The 18,287-nt window shown below is 37.1% G+C and overlaps 1 protein-coding gene across 1 annotated transcript in view; it reads right to left on the bottom strand.

The window, feature by feature from the left end:
- Nucleotides 1-1,358: 1,358 nt before the first annotated feature.
- LOC140752981 (uncharacterized) overlaps nt 1,359-18,287 on the bottom strand; it is a 33,439-nt gene continuing 16,510 nt past the window's right edge. Inside the window, exons 2-7 of the mRNA XM_073087316.1 lie at nt 17,127-17,207; nt 13,785-13,826; nt 13,425-13,631; nt 12,614-12,886; nt 2,960-12,002; nt 1,359-2,790 (exon numbers count right to left, since the gene is read on the bottom strand). Of these exons, the coding sequence (XP_072943417.1) occupies nt 2,685-2,790; nt 2,960-12,002; nt 12,614-12,886; nt 13,425-13,631; nt 13,785-13,826; nt 17,127-17,193 (9,738 nt within the window). The 5' untranslated portion in view covers nt 17,194-17,207 and the 3' untranslated portion in view covers nt 1,359-2,684. The remainder of the gene's footprint in view (nt 2,791-2,959; nt 12,003-12,613; nt 12,887-13,424; nt 13,632-13,784; nt 13,827-17,126; nt 17,208-18,287) is intronic.

Here is an 18,287-nt window from a genome sequence, read left to right as displayed (position 1 = left end):
ATGTAAATAATCTGTTTGTGTTTTTTATAGTGGTGCAAATGTGGATTGAGACAAATGATATAATTGCATTTGATCTGGTTACCTAAAAGGCAATTATGAGTATTTATCTCCTTTCTATGCCAATTCACTAAAATATTTAAAAATTCTTACTTCAGATTTAGTGAAAAAGCCCAATGATACGTTATTTGTGAAGCGCGCCATCTGTTAGCTATGCCAGGAAGCTCTAAGACCTCATGGCTAAAGACACGGGCCCTACAAGTTGTACGGTGGTTGACGAAGTGGTCCAATATTAATCCCTCGACCCTTATAAAACGCTGGCGCTGTTTGTTTATATATTACTACCTTACGATACTAAAGAATTTTCTTTAATTCATTTGTATAGAAATGGTAACGTTAATTTTATACCAGCCCTATTTTTCTTTTTTTATTAATTATTCATATTTAAATATTTTTAATAGTACTTAAGTGATATGGTTTAAGAAGTAAGTAAGGTAATGCTTATTTTTGGCTTTATGGCTCTTTATTATAACAATAATTAATCAAATGTGTATTTTTTAAATATTAGGTGCATTAACAATAAACATACTTATTAGTTATTACGTATACCTTACCTTTACCTTACCTTACCTTTACATTACCTTTTGAGTTATTTTACTTTCAAAGGCGAATATTACATCCAGAAGAGAGTAACATTCGCCTTTTTAGGTACTATCCGGAAGGACAATAGGTACCTATTAAAAATTATCATACATGTGCTTTGGTATACCAAAGCACATGTATGATAATTTCACTTATAAGTGAGCCAAACTTTAACTACAAATAACAGGAATAAATTGTTATTAAATTATTACTTTATCAATGTACATGTCTTTATTTATCATAATTCTCTACTTTGACTATAATTCTTTCTTGTAGTTGGATTTGAAGAATTATATAATTTTTATTTATTTATATATTTATTTACTTTTTATTGACCATGTTAAAAACAATGTGGTGCAAAAGGCGGACTTAATGCTAAACAGCATTTTCTCCCAGTCAACCGTAGGGATGTGCAGAAAAATTTAGTAGGTTATAGAGTCCAATCTAGGTAGATATGCTTAGAGGCGTAGAGTCAATAAACCAAAATTAGATTTCACTTTCTGTTTCTCGTTCATAGGATTTGAAGCTCTAAATGCCAATGTTACTCGTACTTGACGTATTGACTACTCCAAATAGTAAGGTAGTTTATCGGTAGTGATTGTTATAAACGAGCGATTCAAAGCTGTTTCTTTGGTTTCGACAGTACATAGAAATGTGAGGTATGGGATACGTGCGGGAATGGGAAATAATAATAGATAATTTTATTAGCAATAAAAACCTTTCTTTGTTTGAAATATTTTATTTAAATCTCCTTTGCACAGTTGCACAGACAGCTAGACCATAGCATTTTTGGGTAAAACATAAATAAACTGAAAACATTTTGTAATTTAATTGACATTGACAACTGCTTGAAACAATTCAATAAATTGCTAATGGTTTAAAGAAATATGTATCACTATTGCTATAAAATTTAATAAATAAGAAAATATAACTACAACCTGCATACACAGAAGAAGGTTGGTACGAATGAATGCAATCGCTCGCTTTCGTCTGTCTCGATGTGAGACGATCGCAACAGTCTCCACGACCTTCGTACAAACCTAAATCTGTCGATTTCGATCAATGACCTTTCCTAGCACTTTTTATATCAAAAGTTATAAAAGATCCTATAATATTCTTTTATCTTTTGTCATATTGTAAAAGTTCTTCACAAAACGCTTATACTTTATTAAGTAGGTAAGTGCTAGTTTTAACCTCCACGAATTAGAGAAAACAAGAAACAAATGTCGCTTTCTGTAAGACGTGGAAGAAGGAAAAGCGTCGGCCAAGGCTATAGCTAACAGTGATGCATCGACTGACACTTTTCGAGTTTGATTTGAGGGACCTTTTACTTCTAAATTAAAATAGTCACTGGTCTCAAAACATGGCTTAAGTACTATACACCTAAAATATATAAATTATTACAAATTAAGTAAGGCATTTACAACATCAGGGATCCTTAAGACTTACTTCATATTTACACGATACTAGACACTTACTGTAACATCGTGTAAAAACAAAGAACTGACTAAACTTATATCGGTAAATCATTTTAAGTTTACATGTTAAATGGTCAAGATTTCGGCGATCTAATGGGACCCACGAAGCTTAACTTTACTTAAAAACGGTTGCACACAATTTTCAGCTCCGTTCCGGTCGCTATACAAAATTATGAATACTTCGTTTATAAACGCATTTTTTACCACCTAGAACTATCGTTTGGCACTGACTTTTGTAAAATGATATTCACTATAAGCCTTAATTACCGTAAGACTCAAAACTGTAAATCTGATTCAGAAAATTATACATACAATTATTTTAATCACAGTCACAGTTAATTTATTGATAAATGGATTGTGCGTGCCACGGAATACTTTGTGGGAAATCAATTATTATTAATATCAATTACTACATATGACACGAAATCTTAATCTACACCATCGCGAAATTTGAGCATTATTCTTGTGCATAGAAGAATACATAGAAATTATTATTATCACACAGATATTTTTTTATTAGTATCCTTGTGATATTCTCGTGCATGCTGGTGAATATTAGGAGGTATTTCACCTTCGCCGTTTCGCGGAAACGGCGGCTGCTATCATCTGTCGTAGCATTGGTTCTGGTGTACATGCCTTGGGATCACATTTCATTTGTCCGTCGCCTCCACATCTGTAATTTGATAAAAAAAACTTTGTTTAAGTATTTATACAAGTATAACTTTTAAAATTTAAATAAACACTAATAGTTACTTCCGAGTCAAATCAAAGTTATAGAGGGTTTTGAAACTCAACTTTGGGCTCTATTCATTTAAATGTTAAAATAAAATTAGAACACTTACGTGCAATGTAAACATGGTCCTGACGATGCTCTAACCACTTCACCAACTTTGTATGTATGTCCCTTTATTTGACAACCTCTTCTTTGCGCAGCGCCCTTATATGCGTGAGGGAAGAAGTGGGGTGGCAATGTGGTCGTTGTAGTGGTAGTAGTAGTTGTGACGTTAAGAGTTGTCGCCATTGATACTGGACATTCGTAGCGTGGACAACAGAAGCCCTGGATTGGTTCCTCGTGACATCCATGGATTGGAGGAGGACAACTTTGTTGTAAGCAAATAATATCACTTCTAAAGCAGAAACAGAAATCACATGGGTCGTCTCTCGGTATTTGTTGAGCTGATACGTAAACTTTGCCACCATAACGACAAGTTCCCGGTCCAAACGCTTGATCTTCTTCGACATAGTCTGGTTCTTGACCATATCCGCTTGTTCCACCTGGTGGGAAATCTGGCGAGGGAATTTCTTCCGTGGGCTGCATTTCATTAAGACCAGGCTTGGGCAATTCAGGTGCGGTTGTTTGATATGAGTCGACTGGTTTCTCTTCAGGTTTAGTAATTTTATCATCAACTATAGGTAAGTGTGTTGTAGTTTCTTCGATAGTTTTTACTGTTGTTGCTTTTGTTACGGTCGGAATTAATTCATCTTCAAGACCAGTCGTTTGGTCCGTAGGTTCAGGGGCCTTTTCAGTGTCTAATGTTGGATACTTTTTATCCGTCGTGGTGTCAAGCTTAAAGTCAATTGTTGTAAGTTTGTCGTGATCACTTAATGACACACTCTCCGTTGGCAATATTGTCGAACCTTGTGCTTCAGAAGATATTGTGTGAATACTTTCTTCAGTTGGAGCAGGTGCAGGGGATTCTGATGATATCGAAACTTTCTCAGTTGTGAATTCAGTCTCAGGATGCATTTCTTCACCTGTGCTAGATTTTGTAGAGTGTTCACTAGGTTGTTCCTGGGATAGAGTAGTTAATTTTTCATCTTTTTCTGTAAACGGTTCCTTTGTTGTGTATTGCGCCTGGACGTCTTCTTGTGTAGATTTATCTATGTCGGTGTCTAATGGTTGATCTCCACGTTCTGTTTGAGAATATTCAGGGGCTTTTGTTGTATACTTATCAACAGGTGCAAATGACGAAGTTTCTTGATCGAACTTGTGTTCTTGTAGTTCAACTAAATATTCTGTGGTTTCTGATGAAGAATACCCTGATTCTGTGGTTGGCGATGGTTCTGGACTTGTTTCTTTTTCATCCTTTGTTGCGTATGTGGCGCTTTCAGGTATAATGACTGGTTCAGTTTCTTTTGGCACTGAAGTGTCAGATACCTCTGGCACTGAGCTTTCAGTTACTTCAGGTAGTGATGCTTCTGTTCCTTCTTGTACTAATGTTTCTGTTCCCTTATGTACCGATGGCTCTGTTGCTTCTGGTACTGATGCTTCTGTTTCTTCATGTACCGATGCCTCTGTTCCTTCATGTGATGGTATTTCTGATTCTTCAGATACCGATGCTTCCGTGCCTTCGGATACTGATGCTTCGGTTGCTTTAGGTACTGAAATTTCCGTCATTTCAGCTATAGGAGCTTCAGGTTCTTTGTGTATCGAAGCTTCTGTTGCTTCAGATTCTGCTTCTGGTACTACTTTAGTTAATTCAGGTACTGCCGTTTCAGTTACTTCAGGTTCTGCAGCTTCAGTTACTTCAGATACTGGCTTTTCAGTTACTTTAGGTACTGTTATTTCAGTTACTTCAGGTTCAGACGTTTTTGATACTTCAGGTACAGAAGATTGAGTTACTTCAGGTTCTGAATATTCCGATACATCTTGTACTGGAGCTTTAGTTCCTTCAGGGATTTCAGCTTCAGTATCTTCTGGTACAGGAGCCTTAGTCACTTCAGGGGCTTCCGCTTCAGTAACTTCTTGTACATATTTTTTAGTTACTTCAGCTTCTTCAACGTCAGTAATTTCATGTACAGGTTCTTTAGTTACATCAGGGGACTCGGTAATTTCGTGTACGTAATCTTTGGTAACCTCAGGTGTTTCAGCGTTAGTAACTTCTTGCATTGGAGCTTTAGTTGCTTCCGAGGCTTCGGCTTCAGTAACTTCTTGTACAGGAGCTTTAGTTACGTCAGGTACTTCAGCGTCAATAGTTTGTTGAACAGGAGCTTTAGTTACTTCAGGGGTTTCGGCTTCAGTAACTTCTTGTTCAGAAACTTTAGTCACTTCAGGTGCTTCAGCGTCAGTAATTTCGTGTACAGGAGCTTTAGTTACTTCAGGGGATTCGGCCTCAGTAACTTCTTGTTCGGAAACTTTAGTCACTTCTGGTCCTTCAGCGTCAGTAATTTCTTGTACAGGAGCTTTAGTTACTTCAGGGGCTTCGGCTTCAGTAACTTCTTGTTCAGAAACTTTAGTCACTTCAGGTGCTTCAGCGTCAGTAATTTCGTGTACAGGAGATTTAGTTACTTCAGGGGATTCGGCTTCAGTAACTTCTTGTTCAGAAACTTTAGTCGCTTCAGGTTCTTCAGCGTCAGTAATTTCTTGTACTGGAGCTTTAGTTACTTCAGGGGCTTCGGCTTCAGTAACTTCTTGTTCAGAAACTTTGGTTGCTTCAGGTGCTTCAGCATCAGTAATTTCTTGCACAGGAGCTTTAGTTACTTCAACTGCTGCAACTTCGGTTATTTCATGTACTGGAGCTTCAGTTACTTCAGGTTCTGCCACTTTAGTTACCTCAGTTATGGATGCTTCTGTCGCTTCAGGAAGCGAAGTATCCGCCTTTTCAGGTACTGAAGCTTCAGTTACTTTGGGTCCTGTTAATTCTGTTTCTTCTGATACCGATGTTTCTGTTTCACTGGGTATGGTTTGAGATTCAATTTGCACAGAAGATTCAGTTTCTTTTGGTACAGAAGTTTCAGTTTCAGACTCTTGTGGTACTGTTTGTTCAGACGGTACTTCTACAGGTATAATATGTACGTGTACATGAACAGTTGTCTTTTCAGGAATTTCACCTTGTTCAGTCACACCTGCTGTAGGTAATTCAGTTTGTAAGTTTTCGCTGTCATCACGTTCTGTATATGTTTGCTTTGTGGTTATATCTTGCACTCCTGTAATATGTGTATCTATAGATTGCGTAACAACAGGTATTTCTTGTTCGTCATGAGGTGCTGACGTTGGAGTATGTACCATATCAGTTTCTGTGACTTGTGATATCGGCGTTACGTATTCTACTGGAGTCTGTTCATGTACATGTTCATGTTCATATTCATGTTCAGGTTTATATTCATGTTCATGTTCATGTTCAGGTTTATGTTCATGTTCATGTGCATGTTCATGTTTATGTTCATGTTCATGTTCATGTTCATGTTCATGTTCATGTGCGTGTTCTAATGTAACACTTTCCTTTTCTGGTATGCTTGTAGACGATTCTTCTATTGGTTCAGGGTGCTCCACTTCCGGTGTTTTGATCATATCCGGTCGTGCTGTTGTTACTTGTTCCATAGATGGTATCTTATGTCCTTCCGTAAATTGTCCAGGTTGAACGGTTTCTTCTGGTGATAGAGTGCGTCTATGACCATCTTCAATTAATTCAGTTTCTGAACTTTCTGTTGTTACAATTCCTTCGGACGGCGATTCCGGAACATTATCTATTGTAGCCTCCTTTAACGTTGTTACGTCTTGAGTAGCTGGTGTTACTATATCTTTCTCTGTATCAAGAGATTGTGGTACTTCAGTAGGTTTCTCGTAATCAAGTACAGTGCTATGAATTTCGGGAGATTCAGTTTGCTTTGTGTAAATTGGTCCTCCCGTAGTTATGTATTCATGTGGTACTACAGTATTATCTTCTGGTTTGCTAGATTCCTCTTCAGGAACTCCCGTGTCTTTTTCATGTTCGAATGACTCTGGATATTTGGTTGTAAATAGCTCTGGCATTGTTGTATATTTATCTTGTTGTTCTGTAGTTACCTTTGTTTCGTGTTCTGGTTGTTGGAGATCTCCAACAGTTACATGGTCTTCTAAAGGCTCTGTTATTTTACTTACAGTAGTAGCCTCAATACCATCTTCTATTTGTTTGGTTGTATGTTCTTCTTCTGGTCTATCATGCGGTAATGTTTCTGATACATGGTCAAATGTAGTGGCAGGTTCCTGCGATTTTGTAGATGTTTCTTGTTCTTCCGTCGCGAAAGATCCTTCTGAGGTTTCTGAATGCGGGGGGTGAATTGTTCCTGTGGAAGATTCACCTGAAAGGTCGGGTGGACTTATTTCAAAATCTGGTTTTGTAGTAGATGGCGCAAATGTAATAATTTCTTTATATTCAGTAGTTGGAGCTAGTTTTTCATCAGTATCAGTAGATGTATCTACTTTAGCATCATCGGTAATTGGAGATGACGTCTTTTCCTCGTCATGAATATCTAAAACTTTAACAGTGGTATATTTAGGTACACTTGCTGTAGAACTTTCTGGCAGACCTTCTTTCTCGGGATAAGCCGGAGATGGTGTTTCAGAGCCATACTCTTTTTCCGCTAAGGTGGAAGTAGATGATTCTGTGAACGGTTTTCCTGGCTCAGTTTCATGCATGGCAGGTTCCTTTATTGTATCATCTGTGTATGTTTTTTCTGGCTCGGTTTCATGAGACTCAGGTATGTGTGGACTTTGTGTTGTTATGTCTATTTCAGAGCCAATAACAGTCTCCTTTGGCTGTTCTATTTCCGTTACAAGAGACAAGGGAGACTCAGTCTTTTTATCTTCTTCTTTAATGTAGTGTGTTGAAGGAGTGGACATTTCTTCTTCAGTTTGTAGATCTGTATCTGATTTCGTTGCTGTTTCTTGGGGCTGTGTTACCATTTCAGGTGCCTTTTGAGTCTGTGTTTCATGCGCTAGAGGATATTCTGTTGGTGTCTGTATTTTTTCATCTGAATGTGTTCCTTTGATTTCGAAGTCAGTAGTTTCAGTTACCGGCTGTTCACTTTCGTATGTTTTTGTAGGGGAGAATACCGGCGTTTCTTCGGTTCTGATATCATCTATAGATACCGGAACAGTTTGTTTGTCAGAATCATGTATCTTGTCTGAATAAGTATGGTCTTCACTTGTTGGTATTAATGGCGTTTCAGTACTTTCTCCCTTGGTTTCTTCAGAAATAGCAGATTCTGTAATTGTTTGTGTTTTATCTATTTGATCTGTTGTTTCTTCCTGTGTTTGTTTCAAAGATTCTGTTGTTCCTGTTTCACTTCCTTCTCGTCTTGTAGCTAATGCATCAGAAGTTTCCTTCTCTACTTCATGTTGTGAGGAAATAGATTCATCAGATTTTGTAGAAATCATTTCAGGTATCAAAGTAGTTTCTGTTTCTTTAGCAATCGGACTGGCAGTAATTTCTTCTTTATCAGTTTCGACTACACTAGGTGTCACATTTTCTGTATCTTCTTGGGGTGCAGTTTCAGGTATTTTTGTGCTCATTTCGTTAAAATCGTGATCTGGCGTTTCTGTGTGCGCTTCTGCTTTTTCTGATGTTACGGAAGGAAGTTTACTTTCGTCTATATTCTTAGTTGTTGATTCTTGTATGTCTGTAACATCTTTGTCGGGATGTTGTGTGCTACTTTCATCACCTTCACCTTCAGAAGTATCTGTCGAGGGCGTTTCTTTCATTGGAGTTTCTGGTGAGATTATGTCATCTTGTTCAGTAATAACATTTTGCGTTTGAATTTCAAGTTTACCCTCTGTGACGGATACTGTGTCATGTGTTTCTAAACCGACGGAAGAAGTCACGTATTCTTGAGTTCCTCCAGGTGTTGTGTCAATGTTCTGTGCATCCGAAATCGTTTCAAGCGTCTTTGGTGGTGAATCATATTCTTCATCTTTAGACGGTTTAGTAGTTTCCGTGCCTTCATCTGCACTCTCTAGCGGAGTATGGGTAGTTTGTAGATACGAAGGCTCTTTTTCTGGAACATATGTTTCATACGCTGTTGTTTCAGATTGTATCGCTTCAGTAACTACATCAGGATGATCATAATTTTTTTCTGTAACCATTTCTTCTACTTTAGTTTCGCCCGACTCGGTGGACTGTTCTAATGGAATTGATTGCTGTGTTGTACGTAACCCTGTAATGCCGTCTTCTTTAACATAACTTTCAGTAGTTATTTCATGTGATACTGGCACAGAGGGTTGTGTTATTGCGCCTCCTAAATCTGAAACCGTATTTTCATCCTCTTGACTCATAGTTTCTGTTGGTTCTACTTTTTCAGTATCAGATGGCATAATTTCGTCTATACGTGTCGTATGCATTACTGGTACTTCTGTAACGATTTCTTGTTCATTAGTGAATTCTTGTTCAGGTAGACCAGTTTCCGTTTCTTTAGACGATGTCACATATACATTAGAGGGTTCTGTAGGGCTTCCAAGTTTCTCAGTAAATTCATCAACTTTAGCGGTTTCTGTCGTATCTTCTTTTTCTACGTCATGTGGAATATGTACGTGTAATGTTTCAGTAGCGGTTTCTATACCAACAGTTGGCGATATTTCTGTATCTTTCTGTTCTGTACCTACATCCTCTTTGGGCAATTCAGTTGAGTATTCTTCATATTGTGTAGCAGTTGGTCTATCAGTGAACATTTCTTTTACAGTGTGTTCAAGAGATTCAGTTGGCTGTCCTTCAGATTTAGTTGTATAAGTTTGATGGTCTTCACCTTCTGGTTCCTTGTACTGTTCAGTGACAGCTTCCTCTGCCTCTGTTCCGTGTAACTTTGTCGTATAAGATTCTTCTTTTTCTGTAACATGGCCATCAGTTTCATGTTCTGTCACGATTTCTGATTTCTCTGTGGAGAATTCAGGAGAAATGTCGTGTTTCTCAGTTTGTTGGTCTCCGGTTTGAGTTGCTTTTTGAGTTTCTTCATCTGACTCTGGCAATTTTGAATAGCCTTGTTCAATTGTTTCTGTTGTTGTTTCTTTGAATGATTGATCCTTTAAAGTGGAATCTGTAGTCTCTTGTGTTAAACAATCAGAACCAGAGCATTCTGATGATAGTTTATGTTCTTCTTGAGTTTGGTCCTTTCGTTTACAGCCTTCTTCGGTACATTCAGTTTGAGTTGGTTCTTCATTGGCGAGTGTGCTACTACAGTCATCACCTTCACAAGCGGGCTTAGGTTTTTCAGGCGTATCACTTACTTTACATCCCTCTGGATCTTGACAAATTGGAGTCTGATCCTTGGGGATTGTAACTTCAGATCCAACTCCACAATTGTCTCCATCACACGGCTCCGCTTCTGATGGTTGGCACCCGTTTTCATTGTTACAAATATGTTCACTAGTTGGTGGTTGTTCACATTTTCCATCTGTGCAACTTTCTTTAGATGGCACGCAAGAATCACCAGTACAGCTTTCTGGATGCTCCAAAGCAAGAGAGCTATCTGAACTAGTTTCTGTGTGTTCAATGCAAGCGCCATCTTTGCAATCTTTCACATCCTCTTCGGCTTCGGGAGACGCTGAAGCTGTTGGTTCTGATTTACATTCGTCTCCCTGGCATTCACTTTCAGATGTTCCAGGAGATGGTTTTGGACTTTCGGTTCCGGACATTTGACTATGAGATTCAGGTGGAATGGTTTCTCGAGAATGACATACATATGTTGGACAGCATGCATCTGGAGTATCATATATAGGTTGGCAATCACTCATATTCTCCATATGTTCTGGTGGAGGACTACATATTATTGGATCACATTTGACAATGCTACTGACACATTTACAGCTTGAATGACAATTATTGATATTTGGCACGTTTGAGTTATTTTTATATGTAATTCCATTAAGAAGGCAGTCTCCTTCGCCTGGAATTCGGCCAGGTGGCAAGACGTCCTCATGAATTTCATTTTCAACTGGGTTTATGGAGGTTGTTTCGAGAGATTCTGTTATACTTGTGGCAGTTGTCGCATGTCCTATATCTTCAGGTGTAAGAGAAGTATCCTGCTCTTGTTCGTGTTTATTATCCTGCTCATTGTCAGAATAGTCCTTTGGCACCAAGGTTGTAGGAAGTATTGGTTGTAAAGTATCTTCTACATCTGTAACACCTGTGAATTGTGGGGTCGTAGCCTTATCTTGATGTTCGTATAATGTACTAGATTCAGAACTAGAAGGTTCTAATACACGCGGTGTAGTCAATTTTTCAATATCATCAAATGTTGTAGGTTCTTTTTCTATTTCTGGATTAACTGTACTTGTTTTTAATCCTTCAGTATACGCATCGGACGCAGATTTAGTAGTCATAATCAATTCGTCTTCCTTCGATATAAAACTATCTGTTTCAGTTGGGGAATGGTAATCAGAAGTTGTTGTTTTAGATATAACATCTGTTTCTTTTGTTTCATCTATGATAGAAGGCGGTGTGCCAGTTAATAATTCATGTGATTGTGTAGTTTTTGCTGGTAAATGAGAATCTGCAGTGGTTTCTTCTAATTCATCTGGTACTGTATTTAGTCCTTTGTCTGGTTCTATTGTGCTAAGACTAGGTTTAAGAGGTTCTTCTGTCGGTGCATATAATTCATCAATAATTTCTGTTGTTTGCTTTTGCGATGTGAATGTGCCTGACGTATCTAAAGTTGTTGCTTGTTCTTCACCGCTTCCCTCGAAAATAGGCAAGTCTGTGTAAGGTTCGTCTGGTTCATTTCTGTATCCGCTACCCTCAGTTTTTCTTGGCGGTGATAATGTAGTCATGTCTTCAATTATTTTATCAGTGGTAACATCTGTTGCAAGTTCATCACCTTCGCAGATGTATGTATCTGGACAGCACTGACCTTGACGAGGAGGAAGAGAAGTACAATTTTTGCCTTCATTTTCCATAGGTGTACCACATTCTTGAACTACACATACAATATCTCCTTTCATACAATAACAGTGTTCGCATGCTTTTTCAGTCTTTATTAGCGCTCCGTCGGCGAATATTTGATCGTCGTGAACACAGTCTTGACTTAATTGGGTAACGGCCGGCTGCATAGTTGTTGTTGTTAGTAAGAATCCAGGTGTCGGCCGAACAGTTGTTGTCATGTCATCCAAAAGTAGCATTTCATCCTCTTGGTGATCTGAAATAATAAATTAGTTTACTTAATAGAGGACAAACCTGGATTTAAAAGACTATATTAAATTTAAACTTCCACCAACTAGTTCATTAAATTAAGAAAGACTTAAAGGTATTGCGTTATTATATTTGTTACGACTATCTGTGGCATTGCCCACGTGCATGTCAATGAAGAGGTTGGGTTTTTTTTTATCCATAGACAATAGATTTTTGTAGAGTAGGTAGTATATATATTCTATACTCTGCTACCACAATATATAAAAATGCCATCTATCTAAAAAGATAAAATTGTGTGAGCCAAATACGGCTTTGCTTATCATAGTGCTAAGTACGGTAATCACACTAATATTATGCCACTAGAACTAGATTGTTCCATTATGTTTTATAAATTAGTGCTAAATTGCATCAAACTGATTAAAAAAAATCATATTTTATCGACGATTAAATATGAAACTTTATTTCAAGTTAAACTTATCAAAGTTCTTTAATAAGCCGACCATTCTCTACATCCTTTACAACGGTTAGAAGAGTAATCATTTTGAATGGATACAGGTTCTGCAGGATGCTTTAATGTTTGAATCTAACCTAACGAGCATAGACAGTTATCACACTTACCACAAGAATATCGGACCGGACAACAAACATCCTTATGGTAGATAGGAGTGCATCCGTCTACATGAAGAGTACATTCTTGCATAACGCAAGTCGTCATATTACGAATGCAGTAGCAATGCTCGCAGGGTTTGTTCGGTGTCGGTGGTACTTTGGAGCCTTCAGAGAAATATTTCCCGTTAATGCTGCAACCGTATTTATCCACTTTGCCGAGTCCAGTTGCGCCGTATTCAGCTGGAGATGAAGTCGACGTTGACGTGAGTAGGTCAACTGGAACTGATAAAATAATAGTTGAATAAATTATCTAGATAGTAGATAGAATATAAATGTTGAAAAAATGGCAATTAAATATAATTAATTGTGAAATTGTCCGCAATATTAGATTTGACGTATTTTTTGTCTGCAATGTCCTTTGTGGGTCAATTTGACCATACTGTACAAAACCTAACTGTTATATAGAATACGTTGTTTCATTGAGATACAATATTTTTATAAATCACTTGTACAAGTCATGAAGTAACAGCAACCCATTTGCGTACCCTGGAATCGTCTCATAACTTGCTTGGAGCATATTTTACCACTATATTCTATACGAGTTGATGGAGTAAAAAGATATTATCATAAAGCCATTAATGTTTTACAGTTAAAATGTGAAAAAAAGGATTACTTGACAGTTATTGCTATTAAATATTTTATGTAAATACGGCCTGACACTTACATTTAATTCACAGTATTGTCGTCCGAAATTCATATGACTATTTCAGCTAGGTAAAAAGTGTGTTTTTAATTAGAATTAATTTAAAAGGTTTCTTACCATCTGGGCAGGTGACGATCGGGCAACACTGGTCGGCGCGTTTTTCGATAGTGCAGTCCTGACCAATGGCTTTCGTGAAGGGACAGACCCTCAGGTAACACATGAGCATCCTATTGTGACAAGTGCAGTTCAGACACGGCTCGTTAGTCATGATTCGGTCGCCTTCGCCATAATGCTGGAAGTTGTAGTAACATCCCTCGGTTGGTCCTGGAAATAATGGAAATTATTTATGAATGTATGAACTACAAATTACATTTATTTATATTAACACGTTAAATTAAATCATTAATATCACATAATAAATTATTACACTGATTGTAATTATGAGGTAAAAATGTAAACAATTATTGTTGTATTTACCTTCAAGGAGTTCTAAAGCCGTCTGGTTGCTAGCCGTCGGTGCTGTAATTGAAACAGATAATCGTTACAGAAGGAGCTATATTTTTTACATATTAGTGTGTGTAAACAGAAGAAAGTAAGATTAGATGGTCCTTATAGTACACCGGGTAAACGTTTTAAGGTTTTAAAAATGGACGAATATAAAATTAAATGAGTTTTTTTATAATATACAATTAGCAAACGCGTGATTGAGTGATTGAGTGATTGAGTGGTACCTGCCACCCATGGACATCTGTTATCAATCGCCAAGATTATCTATGATTAGCTTCATATAGGTATATTGCTACCCCTGGGGACTAAGTTGGAACCTTACCCTTACTGCACTCATCAAACCAGAACACAGCAGTGCTTAACATTGTTGTTATAATGCAGAAATAGAGCCCCGGGATCCACCGAAGGTTACCGAACTACCGAAGGTTCTACCACCTTCATGTGTAGGTATGTATTTTCAATTATATATTATTTCATACTTATGTTCCTTGTATCCATCTTATTACACCTATGTCTCTCATAAGATTTTTATCACGTTTAATTTGACTAAGGTTCTACGAGTAGACAGTTTTGCAGAAAATGTTAATACAGTTAATATAAAATATTGCGAGTGTTCCGAGAATATTTTACTGTTGTTTTTACGAGTGTCCGTCGACTTATTAAGCGTTTTACGGCTGAACAGGATATTAGCTGTAAATTTCTGACGATGCAATCGGTCATCGTCTTAACGTCGTTTTACATATCCGTTTTACGGCGTATAATTAGTGAAGGAGAGCGGAGAGGCGACAAAGCTGTAATTAAACTAACGGAGCGCGTCGTTAAGCTCTGAGTTGCAGCTTTATTGGTGATTTGATTCTTCGGGTAACACTGGATAGGCTAGCTTCCTAGCTTTATAATCGCTTTGTGAAATGAGCTAAGATTCTTATAACCGACTTGTAGACATTTGGCTATTAGGACAAACATGAACAAAAGTTAAAGATTTTATTTTTATCGCGTTAGTTATACCTATAGAAATGCTCATTAATATTTTAATGGAATTGAATTAAAAATTATTATTTGAATACATAAAATTATGTTTATATTTATTAGCAAAAAGTGTCGTTTTCTGAATCTGTTGGTATAAATATCTCGTAGATAACAGCAACAAAAGAATACGTAAGCTAATCCAATCTCAGCCTACATTCTAATATTTCTCAAAATGATCATTCATTAATGATCATCATTATGATCATAAAAGATAATTTATGGCTTAAACAAGCTAACCTGAATAGTATAATCGAATTCATGTCAAAATAGTTTATATTATAATAGCAAATATTTTATAAAAGAAATGGCTGTAAAAGTCGATTAGTATTCTGCATTAGAAACATTTTACAATAAATCCATGTAGTCGTGACGTAATGCGTTGATTCCCATGGCATTTAATGAAATGCTTTCATTACTCGTAACTGTGACGGTATAAATGGCTTTACACGAACAAAAAACTACTTATGCAAAATCGTGCGTTTAGAAACATGGCCCGAAGCAATCGAAATGAGGAGGCAGCATGAATTTAAAATTTGCACTACATTAATATGGATTGTTGTTTCAATGAATGAATGTCGCCGTGGTCGCCATGCGTGATTAAGTTCACACGGGTAGACCTAAACATTGTAGGCCGCATTTGAATATACTTCCTATGTATAACATAAATTCAATTCGAATTCTTTGAAATAACCGTGCGCCGGATACTAAATCTCCGTGGACAAAAATAGCATCATCTAATAACATGCATCGCCGAACAGAGATTTACTGTTACACGACGGTCATGTTCATTTACATATTTTCAGGATTTATCATTTTATTTAATTTTATTACACGTGCGAAGTAAATGTAATAGGTACTATTACACTATGACAAATTCAATAATTTATGTAAGTTTTACGTATGGACAATCAATTCACAACCATAAATCATGCTAATATTTTATTTAAGAAATGGCAGTGGAAGCCTTTTTAATGGCTCTAAAATATGTTAAATGGAATAGATAAAAGGTCAACGGCCCGGTGAACCTGTTTGATAATGTGTATAAATCGTAGTAGGAATGTGAATAGATTGCAAAATGCGATGAGGCGGAGATAGGTGGAGGTGGCAGCGGGCAGCAGGCCGGCGAGCGGGGCCGGCGACCGGCTCGGGCGCCGCCGGCCCGCCGAGTATCGCGCACGGACATCTTCTCACGAGCTCTACCTATTCTAGGTCACGAGACAACACAACGGTTATACCTGTTCTCTAGTCCCACTAAATAATGTAAATTATGACTATTTTGTGAATGAATAAGTATTGCCTTAGTGTTCACTTAATCTTATTATAATATATCATCGCGCTCGCTTTGAATTTCATTTAGGCGCATTCCACGGAGCTCGGCTACGTTGCATATTATATTAATATCAAACCGATTGCTCGACAATCGATGAAGCTATTCTCATTCGCATAATTAACCGCGTCTTTAAAAAGTAAAATAGAAGTCGACCGGGCCATTCGAATGTGTTCGAATAAATTGATTAACGGTATCAATTTATTGCATCGTAGAATAAGTAACGTTAACAAATTTTATTCTGTGAACGCATGATGTATTCATGATTTAAAAGTCTGTATAAAAGCTTAACTTAGTGTGATGTAGTGTAATTTATCTTTGAATGAATTTTTGGTTGAATTAATCATAAATATATTTGCAGATATATATTTCTACTATGCACGTACCTATTTCTCGTATATTCCTGATGACCTGTACTGTATTTGTGTGCAGTATGTTGTGTTAATGGGATTTGCGCAGAGGGTGACAGAAGTGTATGTGTTAGCATGACAATTACGAGTGGGGTGTATTTCGTCGATGCTATCTGTAGTTACTGCTATAGTTTGATGTGATTGTTTTGCAATGACAGTTATGGGGTGCAATGCACTGATGTAAGAGTGTAACTATTGAAATGACAATAATTGAATCAAATGAATTGACTATGTAAACTTATAATATATCGATAAGACATTTTACCTACTAATTAAAAGATTATTGTCTTCGCTGGATCGTAACTCTATTTACGGAGTGTTTTCATTCCTCGTTTATGTATAATATGTAAAGTATACTTGTGTATTTGTTCATTCTTTACTTGACTCAAAAAATAACCAATACATACAGCTTTAGGGTGAGAGAGGGCTCTGCCCGTGAATTGTGTTTGTACTGTTATGATTTTCGTGTACATATAATATATATGTATTGTCTATTAATATTATAACAGACGGGAGGTCCGTTTACACTGGTCTGAAGTTATTACTAACCCGCTGTGGAGCACGCGATGCACGCGGCCAGCGCGAGCAGCGCCCCCGCCGCGCGCCTCCGATCCATCTGCCGCCGCCCGTCTGCAACAACACGAAATAAATCAATTCACGTACACCTTGTGCCAATGCCAATTTATAGACACCTCGCTGCTATGGAGAAAGTCGATTTTGAATGTGCTTAAAGGTAAGAAAGGCTATATATAGGACATCACTTGGTAAGTTCTCTATGATATAAATGTTATAACTGTTTAGACAATAAAATTAAACGAATGATTTTTAGCCTAAAAACCTATATATTTTGGTTCGTTTGTTTTTTGTAAATAGTATTTGGCAATAAAATTACAATGGTAAAGATGTTGACGAAAATAAACATAATTAAAAAGATAATTAAAATAATGTGTAATATTATTGGGATATTAATTAAATAAAAGCGTAGTAAAATCATAATAGTAGTTACATGCGTATTATATTTAATTCTAAACTATAGGCCAATTCTGTAAGTCATAACAATATACTTAGCAGAAAAATAATTACGAAAATAAATTATTATAGTAAAGCACAGAAAACATTAACACAATATGAACGTTATTTCATATTACTTAGAGGTTTCAAAAGGTATTGTGTAAAAAAGCCTCAGTTACAACTCGACCGCAAGAGCCGGTGAGTTTATTAAAAAAGTTTCGCTAAATGGGTTTAGTTATGAGTGAGCTTATTAACTTTAAAAGAAAAAGTTTTGTTAACGCTCAAGCAGGAAACGTTTTGTAACTTTAATTGGAGGGCTTGCCGTGCACACTTTCGTTGTATCAGAGTTGTAAAGGAACGATACAATACACCGAAACACATACATACGATGCGACGTCGCACCGTTACACGTAGCGACGTCATGTCCCGAAACGATGTCGTGTCGTGGAAATCTATGACATGCATCGTAAACAATCACGTCGTGACATTGAATTGGTGATGCAACTCAACGTTATTATTTCTCAAAGTTATTTCCGTCATTCATGACGCAAAAAAAATGACATACCTAGTATTTTCTTCGTGTCTGTTTGATTTTGAGGCAAAGTAATGCGGGATTGTATCGCCAATTCATGCACACCGTAGACCTCCACGACACGACATCGTTTCGCGACATCTTAACGCATCACGATGCGAGATCGT

The sequence above is a fragment of the Epargyreus clarus genome, unplaced genomic scaffold (genome assembly GCF_041222505.1).
Source record: "Epargyreus clarus isolate Ecla_fem2 unplaced genomic scaffold, WU_Ecla_fem_2.2 ptg000026l, whole genome shotgun sequence".
In the NCBI taxonomy this organism is placed as follows: domain Eukaryota; kingdom Metazoa; phylum Arthropoda; class Insecta; order Lepidoptera; family Hesperiidae; genus Epargyreus; species Epargyreus clarus.
Note: the sequence above shows the minus strand (reverse complement) of the source record. Positions and strands in the feature narration are given on the sequence as shown.